Genomic DNA, 26,862 nt, shown 5'->3' with positions numbered 1-26,862 from the left:
AAAGGAGATACAGCAGACAGATGTGAATGACACTGTAAGACAGAGAAATGTGAAAGGCAAAACATAACAGATGGACACAAAGCCAGTTCAGAGTCGCCAATGAACCCAACATGCACATCTGTGGAGTGCGTGAATCAAAGCAGTAGTGACACGAGGAGAACATGCAGGCCTGACAGTCAAGACGACGACTGGGTGACAAATTCAAAGTCTGTGAGGCTGCAGCTCCAACTCCTCGGCCTCACAGTTCACTTCAACTTCTTTTCTTTCCTTATTATTTTGAACCCGCGTGTTTTGATTTTAAAGTGTCCCCTTTACTGCCAGAGTGACATCAGCTAACACCATGATGACTTTCTTCATGAACTGCACGTCTCCCAGCACTTGATGGCCATCTTGTTTGCTGCAATCATAGAACTGCCAGTCATGAGTTTTATACAATACAATACAATACCATTTGTTTTTGTATAGCCCAAAATCATGCAAGAAGTGCCACAATGGGCGTTAACAGACCTTGCCTCTTGACAGCCCCCCAACCTTGACTCTGTAAGAAGGCAAGGAAAAATTCCCCCAAAAAAAACCTTGTATGGAAAAAATGGAAGAAACCTTGGGAAAGGAAGTTCAAAAAGAGACCCCTTTCCAGGTAGGTTGGGCGTGCAGTGGGTGTCAAAAAGAAGGGGGTCAATACAATACAATACACAGAACAGAACAAATCCTCTATACAGTATAAAAATAAAATGTTTTCAAGTACGGAGCAGAACTTAACAGTAGATGATATCACATAATATGATTTGGATTTGTTTAGAGTCCTGGAGACCTCGGCCATCAAGCTGCCTCCCCCAGTTGGCCAGTGCTGGGCCAGCCAATCCGATGAAAGGACCCCTCTTTCTCACGATTCCTGTGATCCTCCATCAGGGATGACTTTACCTGAGGCAGGCAAAACAACTTGGCAGGTGGGCCGTGGCACCAAATGCCACATTTGAGTACCAGGAAGAGAAACAGAATAGGTGGGGGTTAGTAACAAATTATAACTATCATGTTACTTATGTTTTTGTGCTAATGACTAACAACAGAGATGCAGTCTGTGCAGTCTTGTTGCTAGTTTTTAAATCTTTACATGGGCTTGCTCCTGCCTATTTATCCAAATTATGTGTTTTACACCAGCCATGTAGAGTGCTTAGATCTTCTGGTCAGTTGTCTCTTGTTGTCCCTCGTACCAAGTGTAAAACTAAGGGGGACAGGGCTTTTGCAGCTGTTGCTCCTCGCCTGTGTAACTCTTTACCTCATCATATAAAGGAGTCGTCTACAATTAAATTGTTTAAAACAAGATTAAAGACTCATTTCTATTCACTTGAATTCCGTGACTATCAGTAATAATAATGCTTTCCTCATTGTGTTTATGTAACATTACTTCTATTTATTATTTATTTTATTTATGTTCATTTATTTTATTTATATTTATGTTATTCATGTTAATTGTATGTTTTTCTTTAATTGTATGTTTTTCTTTAATTCTATTATTGTAAAGCACTTTGGCCACAGCATTCCGATGTTGTTTTAAATGTGCTATATAAATAAAGTTGACATTGACATTGACATTAATCAGTAGCTCTAGTCAGGATATGCTAAACTGAAGTAGTGAGTCTTCAGCCAGGATTTAAAAGCTGAGACAGAAGGGGCATCTCTTATAGTAGCAGGAAGACCATTCCATAGTTTAGGGGCCCTGTAACTAAAAGCTCGACCTCCCACTGTTATTTTATTAATCCTTGGAATCATAAGCAGACCAGCATCTTGAGATCTTAATGTGCGCTCTGGTTTGTAAGTTATGATAAGTTCAGACAAGTAAGCTGGACCTCGGCCATTTAATGCTTTTTATGTTAAATGGAGGATTTTGAAATCTGCCCTAAACTTAACCGGGAGCCAGTGTAAGGATTTAAGAACTGGAGTTATGTGTTCATATTTTCTTGTTCTTGTAATAATTCTTGCAGCAGCATTTTGAATTAACTGGAGGATCTATAAAGAACAGTTTGAACATAAAGTGAACACCGCATTGCAGTTGTCAATCCTACTAGGAATAAATGCATGAATTAATTTCTCAGAATCCTCTTTATTTAGAAAGCACCTTAACTTCCCAGCATTTTTAAGATGGAAGAAACATGATTTGGACAACTTTGAAATGTGCACTTTAAATGACATGCTAGAGTAAAAGTTAACTCCTAGATTGTGGGCTGATTCAGTAAAATTAATGGTGATTCCAACTGAGTTAAATGATGACAAAATATTGTTGGGATCAGCGTCATTCCCTCCAACAATTAACATCTCTGTTTTATCTGTATTTAAAGACAAGTAGTTCTCATCCATCTACTCCTTTAATTCACTAACACAACTAATTAAAGACAACATCGTAGAAACATCAATTGATCTAAAAGAAAGGTATAACTGGGTGTCTTCTGCATTTAAGTGAAAATTAACATTATGATTTCTAATGAGAGATCTTAGTGGAAGCCTGTAAATTGAAAACAGTAAAGGTCCCAGTACTGAGCCCTGCGGGACACCATATTGAACTTATGTGTATAATGATGGAGTCCTGTCAGCACATTTCTGTACATATTGGAATCGATTTGATAAATAAGAACTAAACCAAGTGAGCGCAGTGCCTGTGAGCCCAACATCATTTTCTAGCCTGTGCAGTAAAATAGAATGGTCAAAGGTGTCAAATGCTGCACTTAAGTCGTACAACATAATTACAGTGGAGTTTCCTTCATCAGAGGATATCATAATGTAATTTACAACCTGCGTTAGTGCCGTTTCTGTACTATGACCAGTGCGGAAACCAGACTGGAATTTCTCAAATAAATTGTAATGCGTAAAGTGTGTCTGAAGCTGATTGGCGACTACTTTTTCTAGTAATTTAGAGAGAAAGGGTAAATTTGAAATAGGCCTATAATTATTTAGTATATGTGGGACTAGGTCTGACTTTTTAAGTGATGGTTTAATGACTGACACTTTTAGTGCATCAGGTACTGTGCCATGTAATAATGAACTACTGATAATGTTTAGAATAGGCGCAGCAAGAACATCCATTTCACTTTTTACTAGTTTTGTTGGCACTGGATCAGGGAACAAGTAGTGGGCTTCATTTTAGAAATTCAAGTTAAGACTTCCTGCTCAGTTACAGGATTAAAATTACTAAAGTGCTGAATCCAATGTGAGGCAGGGTCTGCTAAGCTAGTATGCGGTTTGTACTGTGATGCAGAGATCTGGGATCTTATATTTTTAATATTCTCATTGAAGAAGTTTATAAAGTCTGTACTGCTAATATCTGTTGGTATTTTGCACTGTTGATCTGAATTGCCATTTGTTAAATTAGCAACTGTTCTAAACGGTACCCGAGGATTTTTATTATTGCTATTATTTTAGAATAGTAGTCTGAGCGAGCAGTAAAGAGAGCTCTCCATGCAATTTGAAAGATATGTAACTTTGTTGTTCTCCATCTGTGCTCCAGTTTTCGACACTCTAATTTAAGAGCTCGAGTGATCTATCTATCTATCTATCTATCTATCTATCTATCTATCTATCTATCTATCTATCTATCTATCTATCTATCTATCTATCTATCTATCTTTTCATTAAACCAGGGAGAGTTTCTATGTGCATTGATCACTTTTGTTTTAAGGGGAGCAAATGCGTCCAGAGCATCTCTCAAGGTCACATTATAATGTAATGTTAGCTGATCTCAATAGTTTAACACATTTACATTTGATGTTAGATGATCTAAATGGTTTTCCACAATTACACTCGACTTACTCAAAGTATCTATAAATGTTGAAGCAGAATTACAATCTAGATGTCGCACTGTTTTTGTTTTAATCTGTGAGTGCGTTGGCAAGGGCAGGACTAAATCAAATGTAATTAAGTAGTGATCAGAAATAACTTCATTTAATGGAGTATTATTTAAATTTTGAATTTCAACTTTGTAAGTTATAATTAAATCTAATTTGTGGTTATGCTTATGTGTTGGACCTTTGACAATCTGACAAAATCCTACTGAATTTAACAAATAAGTAAAAAATTTGCTAAAAGTGTCAGTTTCCACATCAATGTGTACATTAAAATCCCCCATCAGTACTACGTGATCATAATTTATAGCCAAATCAGATAGAAGGTTGCTAAATTCAGTCATGAACAATGAGTATGGCCCTGGTGGTCTGTAGACTAGCACTATAATTGTGTTGGAATCTGTTTTAATATTTAAAATGAATGCCTCAAACGATGTAAAGTCACCTAAATTGTAGACGTGATTTGTATTTTGTTACAACGTATTATTCCAAGGCCTCCTCCTCGACCAGAATCTCTAGACTTATGAAGGAACGAGTAGCCATCTGGTGACACCTCAGCTAGGGGAACAGTGTCACATTTACTAAGGTTTCAGTGAGAAGACACAAATCAGATTTAGTACTTAATATAATATCATTTACCAAAACAGCTTTAGTGCCAAGAGAGCGAATGTTCATTTAAAACTGCATGGTTCTTTCTGAACTGCTGATATATTTATTGTTTTAATTTGAAGTAAATTTCTATTACAGATGACCCTGGTGGAGGGTCTGGCTTTATACCTTGGTCTAATTATACACCTTATTTTTATGACAATTCATTATAAAGATTTCATTTTCAAGCAGTTCAGATTTAATTTTAATTTTTTATTTTCATATTCTGTGTAACCCTGACCTGCAGGGTGACCCCTAAATGTTTAGTACTGGAAATGGAAGAACAAAAGACTGGAAATGGAAGGGGCAGAATGACGATCAGGGCTGTATTATGAGGAAAGGAAAAATCACTTTGGTGATGAAGTGTGACAGAAAATTGATTCTAAATTAAAGAGGTGGACAGTGACAATAAAAAGGGACATTTTAATAACGTCAGAGGTCAGTGTGGACAGTCCATTAGAACTCTGACCTCGACGGTGACCTTATGGTGTATATTGTAATTCCAGAATTTTACTTTGATTTCCCACACATTCTGTCCAATCAGATGAGATCTTTACTATCAGTATCTCGTCAGCGCAACTCCTGATTGGTTCTTGTTAATTGTCTGTGTTGTGCTCCGCCCCCAGTCCTGTTACACACTCACAGATTTCCTCACTCATTTTCTTTTCTCTCTTTTCAGATTTCTGTCCCCTCACACTGGACATCAACACGGCACACAGAGACCACCGTCTCTCTGAAGGAACAAGAAGGTGACATGTGAGAGGAAAAAGACTGAATACCCTGATTATCCTGAGAGATCTGACTGTTGGTCTCATGTTCTGTGCACAGAGGCTCTGACTGGGACTCGCTGTTACTGGGAGGTGGAGTGCATTGGACACCTCATGAGGATTGGATTCACATATAAAGGACTAAGCAGGAAAAGAAGATGGTGGGGAGTCCCTCCTTGGATACAATGACAAGCACTGGGGTTTGCAGTGCTGTGTGTCACAAAAACCGGCAGAATGTAATCAGCGCCCCCTACAGCCCCAGAATAGGTGTGTATCTGGACTGGCCTGCTGGGTCTCTGTCATTTTATAGCATCTCACACACAATGACCCTCCTGCACAGGTCCAACACCTCCTTCACTGAGCCCCTCTATCCAGGGTTTGGGTTTGGTCTTCACTCCAGTGTAGCAATCAGCTATCTGACACCATGTGACCACTGACCAGTACCCTCCACCAGTCACTTGATGTCCCCACAAGCACAGGTAATCTTGTTGTTTGTAGTTTGGGGTCAAAATGAATTTCACAAAATTTGGGGGGGCAGCACGTATGTGAGTGAATTTGGTGTTGAGAATGTAGGGTGGGTGCGGCTGTCAGGGCCTCCATTGTTATTGGATTTGAGGAGCCAATCAGCTGTATGTGTGTCATAGTGAGGGGCGGGGTGTAAGAGAGTAATGTGGATGTAGCAGCAGTTAAGTATTTTGGTTTGCAGCGCACAGTGAAATATATAAGCGTTTGTTTTACATATGTCATATGGCACATATACAGTTTTCATAACAGGATATTTTGCTGAATTCAAATGATATTGAAGAACAAGGACATTATGGAGAAAGACTTTAATCTTAGGCTGGTTGTCAGTCAGTCAGTCCCCAAACCGCTATATCCTAACACAGGGTCATGGAGGTCTGCTATAGCCAATCCCAGCCAGCACAGGGCAGGAAAAAATTCCCAGGCAGGGTGCCAGCCCACTGCAGGGCACACACATACACCCACACACTAGGGACAATTTAGGACCGCCAATGCACCTAACCTTCATGTCTTTGTGGGAGGAAACCGGAGCACCCAGAAGAAACCCACACAAACATGGGGAGAACACGCAAACTTCACGTGGGGTGGACGCGGGAAGTGAACCCAGGTCTCCTTACTGCGAGGCAGCAGCGCTACCACTGCGCCACCGTGCCATCCTTAGGCTGGTTGTGCTCTACGCTAAAGTACCTCATGTCTTTTAACCAATCAGAGAATGATATTCAGACATTAATTCAGCACTATTATACAAATTCAGTTGTTTATAAAATGGTCCTCTGTCCCTTCTTTTTGACCATTCTCTAACAGACTACTGTGATGAATGCTTCGTCTTCGGCATTTTCTGAAGAGTAAATTAAAGATGCAATGGACGAGTTTCCTCCTGCCTGATTACTGACCCAAAGGGGTTTTATTAGACTTGTCCTAGTAGATGAAAATATTCTTTCTTTAATTAATAAGTTGATTTCTTCCACAGGGGGCACCTCAGACCTACAGATACTTGTCTGACCAGAAGGGTCCCATGTTGATTCACAACCGCATGACCCCGAGTGTCATTGAAAGTCAACTGTTTAAAATTCTGCTGGAGCAGCACTGCTGAAAGGCACTATATAGACTAAGTATCAGGAGCTCTGGAATAGTGACTATGTGTAGGAGTGAGTGACAAATGGGACTACTGTAGAGTGTACCCCTCCATTGGTCACTCAAGGGGTCCATCATTTCTGAATCAATCCACCGAGGACTCACGGATCAGTCAAATGTCTGCCATACTGACGAGAGTTTGGTGTTCTACGGAGTCACTTGACGTCACATTAGACATTAAACTTCACCACCTTCTTCTTATTTCCAGATTTGTCAATTCTGCTACTCTAGAAATTCTGACATTCTCAAAAAAATGAATTCTCAGTGAAGGTTGGGATCTCCCTCCAGTGACAGAGGAAAATCAGAAGTGGCAGTTTGAAAGTCTTCTTATTCATTCAAGCAGTAATGGTCTGAAATTTCACTTTGTCTGACGAGCTGGAGATCGATTTCAAATAAATATACACTTGGATAAGATTAAATTATACTATGAGGGTTCTAAGTTGATTCAGTAGGTGCGATAGACGAGGTCTACGTTATCAAGCACCCACCACCTGACCCAGTCACAGACACTCCTCGTTTTTGTGTGAATTTAATGTAATACCTCAACCTTGCCATGCAAGAAATAGACAAGCTGTAATTCTTTAGATCTGGAAACATCTAATGTTGTGATCCTGACTGAAGTGTCGATGAAACTCCTCCAGTATATTTAGTTTTCTTTTATATTATTGGACGAAGAATGCAGCAAATTAAACGTATAAGCAAAAGGCTAAAAGACACTGAAGTCCAACCTCACTTAAACCTTAAAACTGGCTATTCCAAAAATGCCAGGATGTTTGAGGTCACGTTGTCAGGTGCAGCTGTCAGGTAGAAGTCCTCTTTGTCTTCTTCTTTCAGCTGCTCCTGTTAGGGGTTACCAAAGTAGATCATCTTCTTCCATATCTTTCTGTCCTCGTCATCTTGTTCTGTCACACCCATCACCTGCATGTCCTCTCTCACCACATCTATAAACCTCCTCTTAGGCCTTCCTCTTCTCCTCTTACTTGGCAGCTCTATCCTTATCATCCTTCTCTCATTATACCCAGCATGTCTCCTCTGCACATGATCAAACCAACATAATCTCACCTCTCTGACTTTGTCTCCCAATCATCCCACCTGAGCTGACCCTCTGATGTCCTCATTTCTAACCCTGTCCATCCTCGTCTCACCCAATGCAAATCTTAGCATCTTTAACTCTGCCACCTCCAGCTCTGCCTCCTGCTTTCTGGTCAGTGCCACCGTCTCCTGCCCGTATAACATAGCTGGTCTCACTACCATCCTGTAGACCTTCCCTATCACTCTTGCTGATACCTGATCTAAATCAGGGTGTCCAACTCTGACCCCAGAGGGCCGCAGTGGCTGCAGGTTTTCCATCCTGACACTTTCTTAATCAGTAACCAATTTCTGCTGTTAATTGACTTCTTTTCCATTCCCTTTCCTTTGCTAATTGAAGAATCCTCTGAATTGCTTCTTTTTTTACTTAAATGGCAGCCAAATAAAAATGAGATGTAAAGTGAACCAACGATTGGCCAGCCAGGGGGTATCAACATGACCAGTTGGGGTATCAAACTCCCACCAGTTTCACTCTAACCAGTTTCTTAATTAGAAGCCGATTGTTGTTGTTAATTGAACTCGTTATTTAATTCCATGGCTGTGCTCTCGTTTGACCACAGCAGAAAGCAGATCAGCGTCACCGAGACCTTCATCTTTCTTTATTTTCTGATACTGTATGACAGCAAAGGTTATCTGGTCATGTGTTGGGTCATTTTGTATTTCATTACTGGTTGGTTGTGAATTAAGGAATAAAAGAAACAGAAAAGGGGTCTGAGTCTCAAATAGCAAGTCAATAAAAATGAAGGGGAAAAAGTAAATTAACAGCAAAAATGGGTCATTAATTAAGAAAATGGTTAGAATGAAAACCTGCAGCCCTCCAGGATTGACGTTAGACACCCCTGATCTAAATTAAACAAGGAAACAGTCAAGTCTCCATGTGCCTCATGTGTTCTTGAAAACGGTGATGGTAAGCAGGTGTGTGTGTGTGTAATGAAGAGTTACCGTTGAAGAGAAGCCATCTATCTACACAAACAGCACAATATTGTACCTTGCTTAACAAAGGCAAAAAAATAAAAAATAAATATAAAAACATAAAATGACTATGAATATGTCTAACTGTACTTACCTTATTACCTCAGTCTATCCCACTGGACTCCCTTTCACTCGTCTACAGCATATCCAGCGTGAGGTATTCTCAGTTTTATGTCTAAACCCAAAGCGTCAAGTTCTTTATCTGACCGGTGCTGTAGACTCCTTGAGGAGAGGTTTGCTTCAGCCATACACCTCGATACACACACAGCCAAGGGACTGGCAAAGCAGGGAATGGGATTAACAGTTGGATCTGCAATCTTGGATTCTGTCTCACGTGTGATGAAGGGTGTGAGGCCGAGCGTCGGTGATGTGGCACTTAATTCTAGGGAGGCAACAGTGCAACACGTCCTAACAACACAGTCAAGAAGGATAAAGATACAAAATGGCAACAGGCCACACTTACAATTTAGCAATAAAAAACAGTTTATTAATTGTCAATTCATTATTAACACCAATGTATTAATTATCTCTAATGTACTACAAGGTCTCCAAGAACTCAAAGTAAAGAAGCAGAAAAAATATTTAAAGCAAAACAAAATGTCAAGAACGTTCACATTGTAACAGGCCTGGCTCATCTTTGATTAACTCTGCTGGTTATCAGATGAAACGCAGAAAGCAAGCTGATGAAATGTCGGCTAACAGGAGCACCGCAGAACAATCCCACCACTCAGGTGAGTCCTTCTGAATGAAGACAGACCAGGGAGGGCAGCTGGCTTTGTTCACGTCTTACAAGTCTGTCCTTCTCAGAGTGCCATCCACTTTGTGCTCCAGTCCCAAACTCCAAATGTGCTACGGGGTGCAGTGGGGTTGCCGATCTGGAAGTGGCACTCTATACAGGGCTGATGAATGGTGCCATAAAAATCAACAAAAGTGACTGGTCACAAATGTCACATTACGTGTTTGTGTGATCATTGTGATGACATTACAGTTTCAGAACATGCTAAATGATAAATAACAGACTTATTCAGTGCATGGTCACAGATTTGAAATCAAAAACACATGAACTCTGAAGTCTGCATACCACGGCTGTCCTCAACAGTCCACTCAGGAGTGACTGACAGTTCTTTCCACCAATCAGCTTTCTTCTTTTGTTTTCAGTTGGTACCTGCCTTTTCTGTGCTGTCCTTTCTGATTTTGTCCTCGTCACCTCTGCCACTGAGTGTATTTCATCAATGTCACCTCTTCATTTTGTGGTTTACACTTTTTATATTTCTCTGCCTTCTTGCATTTCATAGCCAATGTACCCTTTTTAGATAAGTCCTTGTAAGAGTCAAGCTATACTCACACATTTGAAAACATCAATGAAATGAAATGTAAAAGAGTGTGGCCAAAAAATGAAACATAAACTTAAAAAATACAGAAAGTCCAAGCAGAGTGAACCAACGCCGAGTAGTGAGGGGTCACATTTGACCTTCAGTGGTGGGGGTACAGAAGGGGCCACTTCTGCTTGTTGGAGTTTTCTGTCAAGTAAATGAAGTCACAGCTTTGTGCAGCTGCCACTCTCTCAGAGCAGAGCTTTCTAATCGTCCATCCTGCTGTTGGAGTTTATTGAGCTCCTGTGGCCTCCAGCTTGTAGTCTCGATGTGAAGAAACGTTGTCTTGGGTATCGATATGAAGAAGGTGCTGAACTCAAACTGAAACCTGAACCAACACATTCGGAGTATAGAGCGTCCTTCACACACCACCCCAGGATATACTGACATGGAGCAAAGGAACATCCGTTATATTTTTAGGTTAATTTATCAAATTAATAGCTTGGGCAGCAGAGATCCCTGTGTGTTTCTGCTTTGTCTTCCCTTTTCCTCTTGTATGTCAGACAATAAAATCAGTTCATTTCATATTCATTGTGTTCTGCATTCATTATGGTGTTCGATTTCTCATAACATTATTATTATTTTAAATAATATTCCTTCTATACATTAATTGATATTCTTCATAACTGTGGTCCCCCGTGCTAACCCTAGCATGCTGTTGTGACTCCCTCTTCAGGTCTTAAACATTTCTCTTTGAACCCTGAATGTTTCATTTTGTTTGTATTTCGATCTTCTTAAATTCCCACTTTTGGACTCACCCTTGCCACACAGCTGATAAATGTGTTTGGTATGTAAAGACTCTTATCGCTTATAAATGATAACCTAAATTAGTGTAAAAGTCTTATAAAGCCCCTCTACATTGGTCTGTCATGTGACGGCTCTCTTTTTAGTCTCCTGTCCTCCTCGACTGTCCCTCCCCAGTATCTGATTGGACAGCATTGGCTGTCAGCTGACGTCACTAAATGACTTCTTCATTATCAGGGTTAAGAACGGCTGTCTGCACTCAGCCCAGGCGTCAGCCATCAGATGACATCCCAGAGAAGTTACAAGTTCATTGCTACTCAGATAAGGCCCCATCTCCAAAGCTCTGAAACAAAAATATTCCCCTCGTTGTCAGTGGCACCTCCTGGTTGTTGGCACCGCACTGTGGATTTGATTTCACTTCTCCATTTTTTATTATTACATTGAACTTTTTCAGTTGTGTTCTGTGGTTGAAGTAATCACCACACAGAACTGTTGCTACCTCATTCTGTTGTTTGGTGTTTGTATTGTTCACAATCTTATGACACGGCACCGGTGCAGAGATGATCAGTCCCTGTATGGCTGACGTCCTAGCAGTACATTTTATGAGTCCTTCATGAAATCTTACGTGTTGCTGATGATGGCTGATACAGGAGGACCACTTTCAACATTCAGAATAGATAAGAAGCTTACCACAAGTAGGCCAGTCATTTATGACTATGAAGGCCACTGATGTCTGAAAAGTGTTTACTACATTTAAGACATCAATGAGGTTTTTTCTTGCACCTATAAGTTGTTGAAGAAGATTCTTACTGTTTGTGAAATGTGTGTTGTATTCCAGTGTGTTTATTCCAGTGTGAGTTCATATGTGGCTCTAAGGTAACCTTACATCTATGATCTGTTTGCAACCTTCAGTGTTTTCTCCACTATTCTTATGTGCTTATTAACTACTTTCAACTGGAGTCCTTTATCGCATTTAGAAGATTTTTCTTCATTTTTTTTGCCTGAGGATCAAATGGAAAGATCATTTGTCATTTCTGGGACAGGCTTTACTCCAATATGACTTTGCATGTGTCTCAGAAAACTTTTTCTGCTCTACATTGTGAATCCTTCTGTGGCACCTAAGTGCACTTGGACGTGAGAATTGTTTGCCACACTCTGGCCAGCAATAAGGTTTCTCACGAGACTGAGTTCTCATGTAATCAGTAAGAGTCATGATGTCTGAGAAAAGCTTTCCACATTCAGAAGAGCTTTGTTTCTTACCAGAATGAATTATTTTATGATTGTGAGGAGAATTGTTATATGAGAATCACATTCCAGATTCAGTACAACTGTAATCTTCTCTCCTGTATGACTTATCATATGCTAATACAGAGAAGTAAGGTGGGAGAATTGTTTGCCACATTCCAAGCAAAGGTTAGTTTTCTCTCTGGTGTGACGTCTGATGTGACTCTTTATCGTGCTTTGCTGTGAGAACTGCTTATCACATTCAGGATAACAATAAGGTTTATCTCCAGTATGAGTTCTGAGGTGGCACTGAAGTGAGTATAAATCTAAGAAGCGTTTCTCACATTCAGAACAGCAAGGAGATTTGTCTTAAGTATGGATTTTGGCACGTGGATAAAGACCTATCTGGCTTGTATAAAATTTGCCACATTCAGAACATACATACTGCATTTTCACTTTAGTGGGAGTTTGTGTGTTTACTTGAAAAGAGCTAATGTTTAAAACCTTTTTACACATTGAGAACAGCAATATGGCTTCTCTCCAGTATCAATTTCTGTGTGCCTTTGAAAACTGAGTTTGTCAGAAAATTTTTCGGCACATTTTGGAAAGCAATAAGGTTTTTCTGCTGTGTGTGTATTCTTCTGTGCCTTTGAAGATTGAATCTCATTAAGAATGCCTTACCACATTCTGGACAACAATGAGGTTTTTCTCCTGTGTGGCTTCTTCTGTGGATCTGAAGATACCTTCTCCTTAAGAATGACTTACCACATTCTGGACAACAATGAGGTTTTTCTCCTGTGTGGCTTTTTCTGTGGATCTGAAGACAACTTCTCCTTAAGAATGACTTACCACATTCTGGACAACAATGAGGTTTTTCTCCTGTGTGGATTCTTCTGTGCCTCTGAAGATAGCTTCTCCTTGAGAACGCCTTACCACATTCTGGACAACAATGAGGTTTTTCTCCTGTGTGGCTTATTCTGTGGATCTGAAGATCACCGCTCCTTACGAATGACTTTCCACATTCTGGACAACAATGAGGTTTTTCTCCTGTGTGGACTCCTCTGTGTCTCTGAAGATCACCGCTCCTTACGAATGACTTTCCACATTCTGGACAACAATGAGGTTTTTCTCCTGTGTGGATTCTTCTGTGCCTCAGAAGATTGCTTATATTTGAGAAAGATTTACCACATTCTGAACAGCAATGAGGTTTTTCTCCAGTGTGGATTATTCCGTGGTTCTGAAGATAGCTTCTCCTAGAGAACGACTTATGACATTCATGACAACAATATGCTTTTTCTCCTGTGTGAATCTTCAAATGCTTATTAAGATCACTTTTGTGTGTGAATTGTTTGCCGCATTCCAAACAATATTTTTTTCCAGTATGAATTTGGATTTCTTTCTCCACTTGCTGTTGATCAGTTTTGATGGCTTCTGTCTGTGTTACTCCAGTAGCAGGGAAAGAACTGCACTGCAAAAAGGCTGCTGTCAGGTTCTCTGATCCTCTTGCTGATTTCTTCATAGCTTTCTCTTTGTATTGAAGGGAGGGCTGACCAAATGAAGGTGGAGAGAAGCTGCTATACTTCTGTAAATCTGAAAGAACGCAAACATTTTAAATATTGTTTTTTCCCTGACACCTTTATCCAAGGTGACTTACAACATTTGAGACACAACTGGTTACATTTCTCTTGTTCCTCCAACTGGAGCACAGACAGGTCATGTGACTTGCTCATGGTCACATGGTGTCAATAGCTGAATTTGAACCTGCAACTTCAGGGTTTGATGTCCAAATTCTTAAGCACTAACAACCTTTTAAAATAAATGAAACAGTACAAGTATAGTGGTGGCACACTGGTTGGAGTTCCTTCCTCACACTGAGGTGCCATTTATGATCTGGTCAGTCAATGTGCGGTTCTTACATATTCTGCTGCTGTCTGTTCAATTTCTCCACCTTTCTCTCATATGTGAATGACAGGCCTGATCTGATCAATTGATCACAAATTAAAATCAGCCAATTTTCACTCCAAATGACTTAACCGATGATCAGCAAATTAGCTGATCCTAACATCTGATCTTGAATGATAAAAGCATGCAAGACAAAGTTCCAAAATTACCAAAATACAGAAATACGTCCTCGCCAGTCTGACAGTTTTATTGCCTTCCTACAAGAGATAAAAAATTTGCGGTTTGTAATATTTTTCTACAAAAATAAGTTATTCATGGAAGATTCTCTGCTAACACTTTCAACAATACAAACCTTATTCAGCATCTGAGAAGGCAACACACAAGGGACTGGTGTGAAGAACGAGCTGTTCAAAGTCTGAGGCGACCAGCAAGCTTAGTCTAACTCAGTCGCCTACTCTCACTCGGCCTCCAATAATGGCAGCACTTAGAAAACTCAACCTTATAATATGGAGAGCAAGAACGCTAAAGACTTACTGTGACAGCAAAAACAGTGAAATTCGTAAGCCTGGACAACCAGCCACTTTCAGTTCTGGAAGATGTCACCTTCTAGATCATTTAGATCCACGATTCCATCTGCCAGTGAGTGTTTGTTGACTGATTTATTTGTATAATTAATTAATCAAGCATTAGCTATTTTGACTAAAATCCCTTTGATTAGCCTTTCAGTGAATGTGTAGGTAAGATGGGAGGAAACGGATGCAGAGTTTTATCGAGCTGGTAAATAAATATAAATCATTATCAAGTGGACATCGATTAGTTAGAAATTGTCATCAGCCCTCTTATTGGCTGGTTGGGTAGAATGGTATGAGCCTAGTTTTTAGACCTAAATAAAATACTACTAATAACGCATACTAAGCATTGAGTGTGAATAGTCACTAAACAGTTATGGATTCTGTAACAGACATTATTATCCCCAAATTAAACAATGGTACAAGGACACATATTTCACAGATGATTGCAAATCTCAAACACATAAACTGCTTAGTGCCGGTGTCAAGACCACACAGATGCACTCGGAGTGACAGACGCAGCCGAGAGATCCAAAGACACTCACCACCACCACAACTGCAGAAGGCATGAAGAAATTGTCAATAAAGATAAAAACGATATTTGAGTGAGCAGCATCAGAGGTGAATCTTTATCTCTGTGAACCTTAAACCACAAGAGATGCCAGGCCACTGGCTTTCTGGAGGACCAATAAAAGTCATTGTCCTACCTGTGCCCTCCTTATACGAGTGGGGACAGCGAGGGTCTGTTCAGTATGGCAGCACACGTCGTGTATGACAGGAGGACCAGACTGTCCTCAGAACATGCAGAGATGTTTATGTTCGTAGATAAGAACCTGAAGCGTTCACCAAGACTGTCTTGTTTTCTTCTTGTCGGAGTCGACGGCTACAAATATCTAGTTGAACATTTTATTGTATTAGATATGTGAAGTATGATTAAGACATGCCTTTTGTTTTGTTCCATTATGTGTGCATTATGGGTAAATGTTCTTTGTGTATGCTGTAGGCAGTAGCACTTTATTATGGAATGTGAAGTTTATGCATGGCTAAAAATATTTATTATTATGAAGAAAAATAAAAATGAAAATCAGTATTATTATTATTGATATCAGCAGATCCTAATGGATTGGAATGGGTGATCAATATCTGCTCTAAAGACTCTGATAAGAGCCTATCTAACCAATCATGTGCCTGAATTGGGGTTTTCTCTTCTTAATTGTAATGTACATGTGATGATATTTACATCCTCTAGAACCTAATCTGGACTAAAAATAAACATACAAATATATCCGCGTGTCTTACGGAGGCACAGTGTTTAGCGCAGCTGCTTTATTGTTCAGGTGTCCAGGGGTCAAATCCTGCCCACACTTGTTCTACACAGAGGCACTGAAAGGTGTTTCTGGTTATTCTGGTTCTTCCCCTCATCATCAAAAACATGCATGTGAAGTGGAGTGGTGACTCCAAATTGACCTGATGTGACTGTGGGAGATGAAAGGGCCCAAGATCATCTCTCCCAGTGAAGATTTCACACCACTGCCAACTTGTCCAGGCCATGCTGCCCCAGCAAGTTCAGGCTGACAGCAGAACACAAGATGCTGAAAGAAGACCCTGAGACCCCCTGAATGTCATCATGGCTTGTACAGGTAGCTCTTGTCACTGTTAACGTCAAAGTGCATGAGATTACCATTAGAAAGATGAGGCACATATTAGGTGAGCACTGGCTGGAGCAAATTCACTCGTATTTAGTGCACAGGGGTGAGGATTTGATTATGACTTATTTCTTTTTGTGGACATTTGTACTTTAACTGCCACGTAATTTAAGAAATATACAAGTCTTTAACAAAATATGACTTTTGATATTCTCATTGAATGTAATGCACCGTTGGCCTTAACATACGTCACAGCTTTAGTCAAAGCTTCATGATGTTCAAGTCATGCTCTGAACACTTTAGATTTTTTCATATTCACCCAAGTTTTTCTAATTTATCATTTATTTGGTAACATATTGTTTGTTATCATGGGCCCGAGCAGGTGGTCTTTATCCAAGTTTAATTAATCGTGTTTTCCACTCTCATTTCAATCTTCTAAAATCATCAAAGCACCCACCGTTAGAATTTACAAACGCTCTCTTTCTTTTATATTTAATCACATTACTCACTTATTCCAATACTCCCAGGTGACTCTTCTCCTTCTCTCCCATTTCCCTCGGTGATTTTCTCTTCAGACTCTGATAATTCTGATTTCAACTCTGTAGAATTCTCCTGCATAGCCAGTCGTCCCGTATTAGTGGACCAGGGATGTAAACTGGATGGAGTTTCTTCACAGGCATCTTGCTTGAAAATATCCTCAGTTTCATGCTTTTGAAGTTCAAGACCAATGGAGAAATTATTCATATCCTCAGTTTTAATGGCAGCAGTCACCTCCTTGCACTCCTCCTCTTCTTTAAAAACTGAAATTCTTTCTTCGTGATCCTCCAGCTTTACACACAGTTCCTCTGGTGTGAGCCGCTCACAGTCCTCTTCTTTAATGTCCACTGTTCTTTCATCCACTCCATCTTCTTTGCCAGAGGCCATGCTCTGTGGTAAACTCTTCTTTAAGTGTCTGCTCTTATCCTCTCAGATTCACTTCTCACATGGACAGCCCTGAGCTGGAGGCCACTAGACACCTCAGTGTAAGGCCATGTGAAATGGGAAAGCCCTGTGAAAATAAAAGTGTAGAATTAACTTCATAAAGTCATTAAAAATAATGAGCACACTTTATGGTCACAGTGCCCTCCATGAGGTTTGGTTCAAAGACACATTTTTCTCGATTTCGTGCTCTGCCTCACAGTTTAAAATTACAAATCAAACAATTCACATGTGATCAAAGTGCATTGTAGACCTTCATTAAAGGGGACTGGCATACATTTCAGTGCCACCATGTAGATATGACAACACTTTATCTACACAGCACCATCATGTTTGGACACAGCAATGGCAGGTCTGTTAAAGCCATCATATTTACGACTTTGTTGGTTATCCTCGCTGGACTTGAACTGTGCATCAGGAGCTTCATTCTGTTGTTATATTCTATGTCTTATATATGTGCGCCTATTTGTGTGATTATGGGACTGCATCCCGACTGGGAGTAGGACATTCGGGGTTTGAGGAGAGTGGGTTTGTAGGAGGTTACTCGTGATGGGTGTGTTTTATAGGATAGAAGAATAAAAAGTGTGTGGCTAACATAAAAGTTGTTGTGTTGTTATTTAAAGTTTAACACTCATCGTAGAGGATGGCTGCTAATTATAGAATCCTGCCTGCATTTGACAAGAGAAAGGCATACGAGAGCTGAAAAAATGAAGATTTAATATGGACACGGGTTACTGAGCTTAGAAATAAAAAAACACACACTTGGAGTTGGAGTGTCACTTACAGGGACAGCATTGAGATTTCAATTTGAGCAGAAGACCTGAACAAAGATGAAGGTGCGACTATTCTGATAGACAGGCTTGATGTTGTGTTTTTAGAGGAGAAAAAGGATCGTATCTATGAGGCAAATTCATATTTAACAGAGTTAAAAGGGCGAGTGCAGTTTCTATGATGGATTATATCATCGATTTGGAGCAGAGATACTCCTGATGGGTAATTCCACATCAAATCATCACACTTTTGGACCTCATCGTCACAGATTTTATCAAAAAACAAATTTTCTGGAGATGTTCATGACATTTTAAGGTAGCTTTAGTGAAAAATTAGCAAATTTTAAAATATAGGGGTTTTTCTATTTAAATTTCTTTCATTACCTCCAAATTAAAAACTTTGTTAAACAGAACCTGCCCAATTTTTCTCACCTCCCACCTCCCTCTATGCCGGAAAAAATATCAATAAGTCTCGAGGACTCAGACAGCATTTCTGTAATATATACATTTTACAGTCCCTCCTTTTAAAGATCCAAGAGGACTGTGAGAAAAGGATCTCTCACTCAACATCTCAGAAACGGAGTGGAAGGCAGCAATGCACAGAATTCATTCATGCTCCATATGTGCAAAGCATACAATTAACTTAAAATTATATATCGAGCACATCTCTCTCATTTAAAACCGTCCAAAAGGTTTCCAGGCCAAGATCCAACCTGTGAAAGTTACAATCAAGTTCCAGCCTCACTGGGTCACATGTTTTGGGCCTGCACCAAATTAACGTCATTCTGGACCAAAATCTTTAAATGCCTTTCAGACAGTGTTGGTGTCACAATCCCCCCTAAACCATTAACAGCTGTGTTTGGTGGGCTCACAGAGGGGCTTAAAGTGGAGAAGGACAAACAAACTGTCATTGTCTTTACTACACTATTGGCACGTAGACTTATCTTGGTCAACTGGAAGAATCCTAACTCTCCCCTTTTAAGTCAGTGGGTAACTGATGTTTTATCCATCCATCCATTGTCCAACCCGCTGAATCCTAACTACAGGGTCATGGGGGTCTGCTGGAGCCAATACCAGCCAACACAGGGCACAAGGTAGGAACCAATCCCGGGCAGGGTGCCAACCCACCGCAGGACACACACAAACACACCCACACACCAAGCACACACTAGGGCCCAATTTAGAATCACCAATCCACCTAACCTGCATGTCTTTGGACTGTGGGAGGAAACCGGAGCACCCGGCTGATGTTTTATATTATTTGAAATTGGAAAAAATGAAATTCTCACTTAGAGGATCTGTGCAGAACTTTTTGAAAACCTTGTAGGATCTAATTAATAAAATGTTAGAATAAGCATTTAAATTGAGGAAGCAGAGTCTCTCACCTCTTATTTTAATTCTTTTTATTTTTATTCATTTACTTATCAACATATTTTTACTATTATTAAAGTTTTACTCTGCTGACCAAGCTCTTTCTCATAGGTGGGGGATGATTTGTCTTAAATCTAGTTTTATTAAATTTGACTTGCTTGTATGGAATGTTATTTGATTTTAATAAAATTAATAAAATGTTATAAAAAAATTGTAATATTATAATCACTCATAACATGGTCATTTTTTCATTTTGGGGATAGCATAGTATTTTCACAAACTACAGAGCTGGAAAAGAGCTTTAAAAGAATATGAGAACCATTTCTGTGCAACTTATCTTTAAAGAGAAATAGCGAGTCAAAGTCCTAATCCAGAACAGTGTTCAAACTTTGGTGATCTTAAATCTCCTAATTATTGTTGATCCAAGACACGTGCAGTTTCAGTTCCATGGGTCACTCACATGACCAAATCAGCAGGCCAAGTCTCGCTAAAATCTGTGACGACGAGGTCCATAAGTGTGATGATGTGACATGGAGTGACCTGCATGTGTAGATATAACATGGCTGTCCCTGATGCTGTGTGAGCTTTTAAGCTGTTGGACACGGCGTGTTTAGATACAAACCAAAGGCAGCTGGCATGAACAGCATGGATGGCACATTTGCTTCAATGGAATTGGTGCTTACATCAAAAGAATCCCCATTGACGGTCCATTGTCTTTCGAGTGTCTGGCTCTTAAGCTAATAACAAAATTTGGTCTTTCTCACTTATTGTTGTCTATCGTCCCCCGAAATACACTATCTTTTTTATCAGATCTGAATTAATTATTAACCCACTTAAGTTCTCTTTCCCAGAGAGTTATCCTTCTTGGTGATTTCAACATCCATATTGACATTACTACATGTAAACTGAGAAATGAATTCCTATCCTTACTGGACTGTTTTGACTTGATACAACATGTTGATTTTCCCACCCACTCTGATGGTCATATTCTGGACCTGATCTGCACATCTGGACTATCTGTTGCCAACACTTACAGCACTGATTTGGACCATAAAGCAGTGCTTTTCACTGTCTCATTACATCTCCCTCCTCTTACCTGTAAATGTAAAATTTCTTTTCTTTGAGAGAATGTCACGTAAGACTGGCCTCACTGTTCACATCCAGGCTTTCTCTGACCATCAAAGGGCTTACAGAGAAGCACTAACTGCAGCCAAGAATGCACATTATGGCAAAATAATAGAAAGTGGCCATGATAACCCAAGGGTTTTGTTCTCTGTAGTTAATAAACTACTTCAACCTGCATCTGGCCCAACTACCTCTTCTACTGAAGTCTGTGAAAAATTGCTCCACTTGTTCCGCAATAAAATTAAAGATCTAAATAATTCAACTAACATAAATATATCATCTGTTTATATCTCTCCGTCTTCCCACTCCATCCAGCTCCTTCTCTAAGTTCTCACCAGTCACATCACGTTTGTTAATAACCTGCTTTGTAAGATGAGGCCGACTACTTGTGTACTGGACCCCATCCCCAGCACACTTCTTAAATCCTGCCTTCATGACATAATCCCGACTGTTACAACAATAATCAATACATCCCTCGACACTGGGTTTGTGCCAGCCACTTTTAAAATCGCTTTTGTAACCCCCATGTTAAAAAAGTCTGGTCTTGATGGTGATGATCTTAACAATTTTCGGCCTATTTCCCACTTACCTTTTCTGTCAGAAGTTCTTGAGCGTGTTGTAGCCTACCAACTCACCAACTACTTTACTTCTAATAATCTGATGGAACCCTTTCAGTCTGTTTCAGGGTGCAGCACAACTGTGAAACTGCTCTGCTATGAATAACCAATGATTTGCTTATGGCAGCAGACTCTGGACAAACCAGCATATTAATTCTGTTAGACCTCAGTGCAGCATTTGACACTCCGGTCAGACATGACATTCTACTGTCCAGAATGGAGAACATGCTGGGTATCTCTGGCACTGCCCTCCAGTGGTTCAAGTCCTATCTGACTGATAGGCAAGAGTTTGTTAGTCTCGGCAACAGCAGATCCAGCTCAGCGCCAGTCACACAAGGAGCTCCTCAGGGCTCTATCCTCGGCCCTCTTCTCTTCTGTATTTACATGCTTCTCCTTGGCCATATTATTCGTAGCTATGGACTGGGTTATCATTTTTATGCAGATGAAACTAAACTCTACTTCAATGTCAAAAGTGGAACTTCATCAGAGTTTTCTCAGCTCACAACCTGCCTTAGTGAAATTAAAACCTGGATGGAGCAGAACTCTTTAAAATTAAATTGCAACAAAACTGAACGCCTACAAATCACCACTAAAGCGATACTTAAGAAAATGAGCTCCTTTTCAGTCACTCTTGGCAGTGATCTCATCAGACCTTCTTCTGATGCAAGTAATCTTGGTGTCATTTTTGATTCCTCCCTTTCTTATTTTCGCTCACATAAACCACATTAGGGAATTTTTTTTTACTTTCCCCTCCGTAAAATATCCCGTGTTCGCTCCTTCCTCTCCTTTTCTAATGCTGAGAAACTTGTCCCTGCTTTTATCACATCTTGCATTGATTATTGTAACTTGCTGCTGGCAGGTGCCCCTTCTAAGCTTATATCACAGCTCCAGTTAATTCAAAACTCGGCTGCAAGAGTCCTTACACAGACCAGTAACAGCGAGCACATCACACCCATCCTGCTTCGCCTTCACTGGTTCCCGGTGTCTTATAGGATTGAATCTAAAAATCTATTAATAACCTACAAAGTTTTAAATGGCTTTGCACTGGACTACACCTGTGACCTTCTCCATCACTATGTGCCTGTTCCTACTAAGATCCTCTGATTCTGGTAATCTTGTTGTGCCTCACACTAACCTGCACTCTATGGGTGACAGCAGGGCCTTCAGCTCCATAGCACCCAGACTTTGGAATGACATCCTAAAATAAATGAGATCAGCGGACTCCATTCATTCTTTTAAAAAACAACTTAAACCTCAGCTATTTAGGAAGGCTTTTAACTTCACTTCACTTTTTGCCCTTTCTTTCAGTTTACCTCTCTGTCCAGGTGCTCAGGATAATTTGTGTGTCTGTTAAATCACAAATTAGGTTATTTGTTAGGTTTTTAATTTAGTATTGAAGATAGCATTTCACTCTGGTTTATTGTTCTTTATTCTATTTAATGCTTTGTTATCTGTTTCATTGTTCTATTCAGGAAAATATATCCAATGTTACATATACCCTGCTGTTTTTTTTTTTCCTAAGACTCTGTGAAGCGCCTTGAGCATGGAAAAGGCGCTATATAAATAAAATGTGTTATTATTATTATTATTATCACATTCATTTTTGTAGAAAAATCAAGTCTAGTAACAATGGGCATTACTGTCACACTATAAACTTATGTTCATCCACATACTGAGGCTAAAAGTGTAGGAAAACTGGAGGCTAAGAAAATGTCAGTGTGGTCTCACAGTCACAGCACTTCACTGGTACAATAAAGTAAAGGAGATCACGCTGGAGACAAGTGGAGAAGTTTCACAAGTGGACACCACAGTTTGTTACTGGCTGGATGAAGATGGCACCGTGACTGGAAAACCTGCATGCCATGTTGATGATATTATATGGGTAGGGCCCAATGATTTAGAAAACATGAACGGAATCACAGAACACATAAAAACAGATTTTAGATTTAAAAACAGAAATGTATGGAATTTAGAGACTGAAGGGGTGACTGTTACACATCTTCCCAATATATTAAAACAATTGAATACTCTGTAGTTCTATCAGTCAGATACTATTTTCCAGTTTGTTGTTTTTCACAAGAACACAATTCTTTGTAGAAATTTAGTTGCGCCTCTATCTGTTTGTGTGCGTCTTTCCTGTATGTTTTCTCATTAAAGGCACGTGAATTATCTAGTTGCATGAGACAGAAATGTCAAAGCCAGCAGAATCAGATACTCCAACTACGTCCAAATAACTAAGAAACATGAACTTAACTGCAAAATTGAGGGCACAACAATATTTCGGCGACTTTTATGAATCTGGACAACAACTTTTCTGCAAGTTTTGTCAGCACATCATAGACTGGACACAAGAATATACTTGCAATGACCGCATCAAATCTAAAACCCATCTCAAGAACAATGAGAAATTAAGATCAATAGGTGTTCACCTACAGGTAACAACAGCGGAAACAACAAAATCGCCAGATGCAAGACGCCTGTTTGTGGAGGACTTTGTGGCCTTGTGTGCAGAGTCGGACATACCGCTCGAAAGAAAAAATGACGAAGATGCGTCCTTTCTTTATTAAGCATTGTAAACTGGGACGTGTGCTGCCAGAAACTGAAAGCAGCCTTCGTCAAACTCATTGGCCTGTGTCTTTGAACAACCTATATTGGACGTTCTTTGAAAGACTCATGGCAAGAAAATTTATGTTGTAGTTGATGAAAGCACAGATAGCCGAGAGCACCGCGTTCTCAACACAGTGATAGGCGAGTAAACATTCGGCTTTATGGTGATTATTTTATGGAGGTAGTTCTAATTGTATGGGATGTATTTACTGTAAATCATGTAACCAATTAAATTATATTTAACCAGTATTAACAGTCTTTCATGTAGAAAACTGTTATTAGTGAACGGCACTGGCTGTAAGCAGGTTCCCTTTTATAAATTAACAACAATGTTTCTGATTTAATAAACATTTTTCATGGTGGTGACGAGGCACACAAGCTCCACATTTAACTCTTCCATTATAAACTCAGCCCTACAAACCTGAGCAGAAGATCAGGTGTCTCCTCAGATGCAACGAACCCTTAAAAGCGGATCTCTCTTTCTTTATTTCTATATAATTTCCTGATTTAATGTCTTCCAGATGAGCTCGCTTTTGCTTTGTAATGAATTATTTTAAGATATGCATTAGATGAAGCCTCAGATGTACAGCTTCCTATCATCATGAAAATGATATCAAGTATACATCTCAGTATTTAAATTATTCAGAGAGCTGTAATATCACGAATGTAATGGATTCTGTGTCCTGTCGGAGGAAGAGAAAGCCCATTTAAGAAGCACATAGTGATTCACACACAGAGCACATAGAAGAACAAATACAAAACAAAGCATTTAACGTGCTACTTTAGTTACGATGGGATTTGAGAAAGTAGTAAATTAAATGATTTTAAGATGAAGTTTATGATGTTCTACTTTAATGACAAAATATAAACTACTTGATTAAAGTGGAAATTTCTAGTTTAAAGTTGAAATTTCGTGCTTTTCATCTTACTGTGTCCCTATTTTTTTTTTTCTCTGTACCCTAATAAGGTTTCATATGACACTCAGACGGTGGGCTACAACTCGCCTTTTCATGGCGAATTTGATATCTGACAACTTCTGTTTTATTTCAGGCACTGTGCGACTTTGTGAACTTGAGCTTTCAAGTTTCTCCGTCACTCTATGTCACTCAATCAACTTCCTTTTGTTGTTTATACCACTGCTTAAGCCAACAAATAGTACGTCTTTCTTTGCCTCCACTTGGTATTCACTGAAATTCTTCTATTTTCCCCCGTGCTTTGCCATTGCCTTTTCACAGAACGCTGAGCTTAAGGGCTATTTATTTTGATTTGCATATTCAAAGAGGCATAATTCTGGGAGGAGTTGAGGTGGGGCAGCAGGTGCGTGCACGTGCGTTACTTTTCATGCTGACCGGGATTTATGGAGCGGATTTATGCATCTGAATTTTTTGGTGGTACGCACATTTCTGCTTTTGTCCATACAGCATGTTTTAGTGTGAATTCTATGCATGGCGTTATGCATGAGGCCCCTGGACTTTTTGTCAGATGTTATCTTTATGGAGAGCTGTAACTTCTCTGCCTTTTCACAGGCAGCAGCACTTCAGTTCCTTCACAACAACCAGCTGAATCTTCCTGACATTTGAGCAGAGCTGACATTCTGAAAGCAGAGCAGGATGTTTTTAAAGGGGTTACGCCTAACAGGGTGTCATGTCATCAGTTTGGTGGGAGAGACCTGGCAGCACTGCATCACTAGTGATGGTGGAAAATCTGCTTTCTTCAAGAAGCCTGCCAGGAAAAGGAGATGGGCAACCTTCTAGTCAGTTAAAGAGATTGTGCTGAGCAAGGGAGGCAGGAACCCCCAGGTGGAATAGCAGGTTCAAATCAGAAGAACACCATGCTGAACAAATCCACCTCTACAAAGAGGTCTTTCTGGCTGAGAACAAATCAGCTCAGGCTGTAACAAATATGCTAAAGCTGACTGAAACAGAGGAAGAACTGGATACCCTCAAAGTGAAGTGAACCTTCATCTCAGAAGGATGCGTCAAACTAAACAGCACTTACAGTTCTGGAGGGCACTCGCTGTCCTACTGCAGTCTCAGCACACAACATCATGGAGGCTCTGGGCTCCTACCTGATGAATGGAACTGCAAAAACCTACGGCTGTGGTGCCAAAACTGAGGAGCTGTTGAATCAGATGGCCGTGTTTGACCACCTGCATGATGCCTTCCAACTGGCCTTTGCTAAGTTGTTGGGATGTCCATCCTGTGAAGGAGGAATATAAGCTGGTCAAAGTGTTTGATCCCAGGTTGTCCCTGTTATAGACAAACACAACAAAGGAAACACAAAACCAAAACTTGTGATGAAGCCATCAGCAGAGCTAAGTGAAGAGTGGACAGTGTATTTACACTGTGCCTCAAATGAGGGTCTCTCTTCTTCTGTGGAGCTGGCTGATCACTGGAAGGGTGCGAGATATTGTTTGTAAAGGGTGACAGAGATAGCATTGGCTGACATCTACTTACCAGTCAGCTCAGTGAACTGTGAGAGGAGCATTAATGAATATAAGACAAGAGAGAGTCACTCAGTGAGCTAAAACACCAAGCTCCTCACAATCATGGACTTCAATGGGGGCGAGTATCAGAGATGGAATCAATCAAATGAGCACAGCTCCACATTAAAACAAAATGGACTGATTAACACTAGAATTACTACAGCCTGAAAAAACTCATAGATCCGGCCATCGCTTCTTAAATCCATTCGCACCTCTCCGCCAGCATCTTTTGTCATCTAAATGTACTGATAAACACAAGCTGCAAGCAGCCGGCTGTTCCATAACCCCACCGACTTAGAATGTGCACGAAGTTCTCCCAGCTCATGACTTGATTGATTATCTGGGAGTGAAGTGGAGTTTTAGAGTGGAAATAATAGATCATTATTTGGAACACACACATTTCATGTGTGTTCCGTTTCTACAGTAATCTGTGTAAACACATTGGTAAAACAGAAACTTTTTCATATTTTAGTAATAAATGTTACA

General features: G+C 40.0%; 2 protein-coding genes across 13 annotated transcripts in view; one reads left to right on the top strand and one right to left on the bottom strand.

Moving 5' to 3' along the window:
- LOC114644549 (oocyte zinc finger protein XlCOF6-like) overlaps nucleotides 1–26,862 on the top strand; it is a 536,868-nt gene that overhangs the window by 276,565 nt on the left and 233,441 nt on the right. The gene's annotated exons all lie outside the window — the stretch shown is intronic.
- LOC114641493 (gastrula zinc finger protein XlCGF26.1-like) overlaps nucleotides 1–26,862 on the bottom strand; it is a 275,342-nt gene that overhangs the window by 196,746 nt on the left and 51,734 nt on the right. For 5 of the 7 annotated variants that reach the window (XR_007934974.1, XR_007934972.1, XR_007934973.1 and 2 more), the window contains exon 2: nucleotides 16,933–17,471. The exons of the other annotated variants lie outside the window; for them this stretch is intronic. Coding sequence is in view for 1 of the 5 variants with exons in the window: in XM_051927853.1 (XP_051783813.1) it covers nucleotides 16,933–17,347 (415 nt within the window). In the remaining 4 variants the exon portion in view is untranslated. The remainder of the gene's footprint in view (nucleotides 1–16,932; nucleotides 17,472–26,862) is intronic. 7 annotated transcript variants of the gene reach the window in all.

This window comes from Erpetoichthys calabaricus, chromosome 5 (assembly GCF_900747795.2).
Source record: "Erpetoichthys calabaricus chromosome 5, fErpCal1.3, whole genome shotgun sequence".
NCBI lineage: Eukaryota > Metazoa > Chordata > Cladistia > Polypteriformes > Polypteridae > Erpetoichthys > Erpetoichthys calabaricus.
This window is presented reverse-complemented; position numbering and strand designations above follow the sequence as displayed.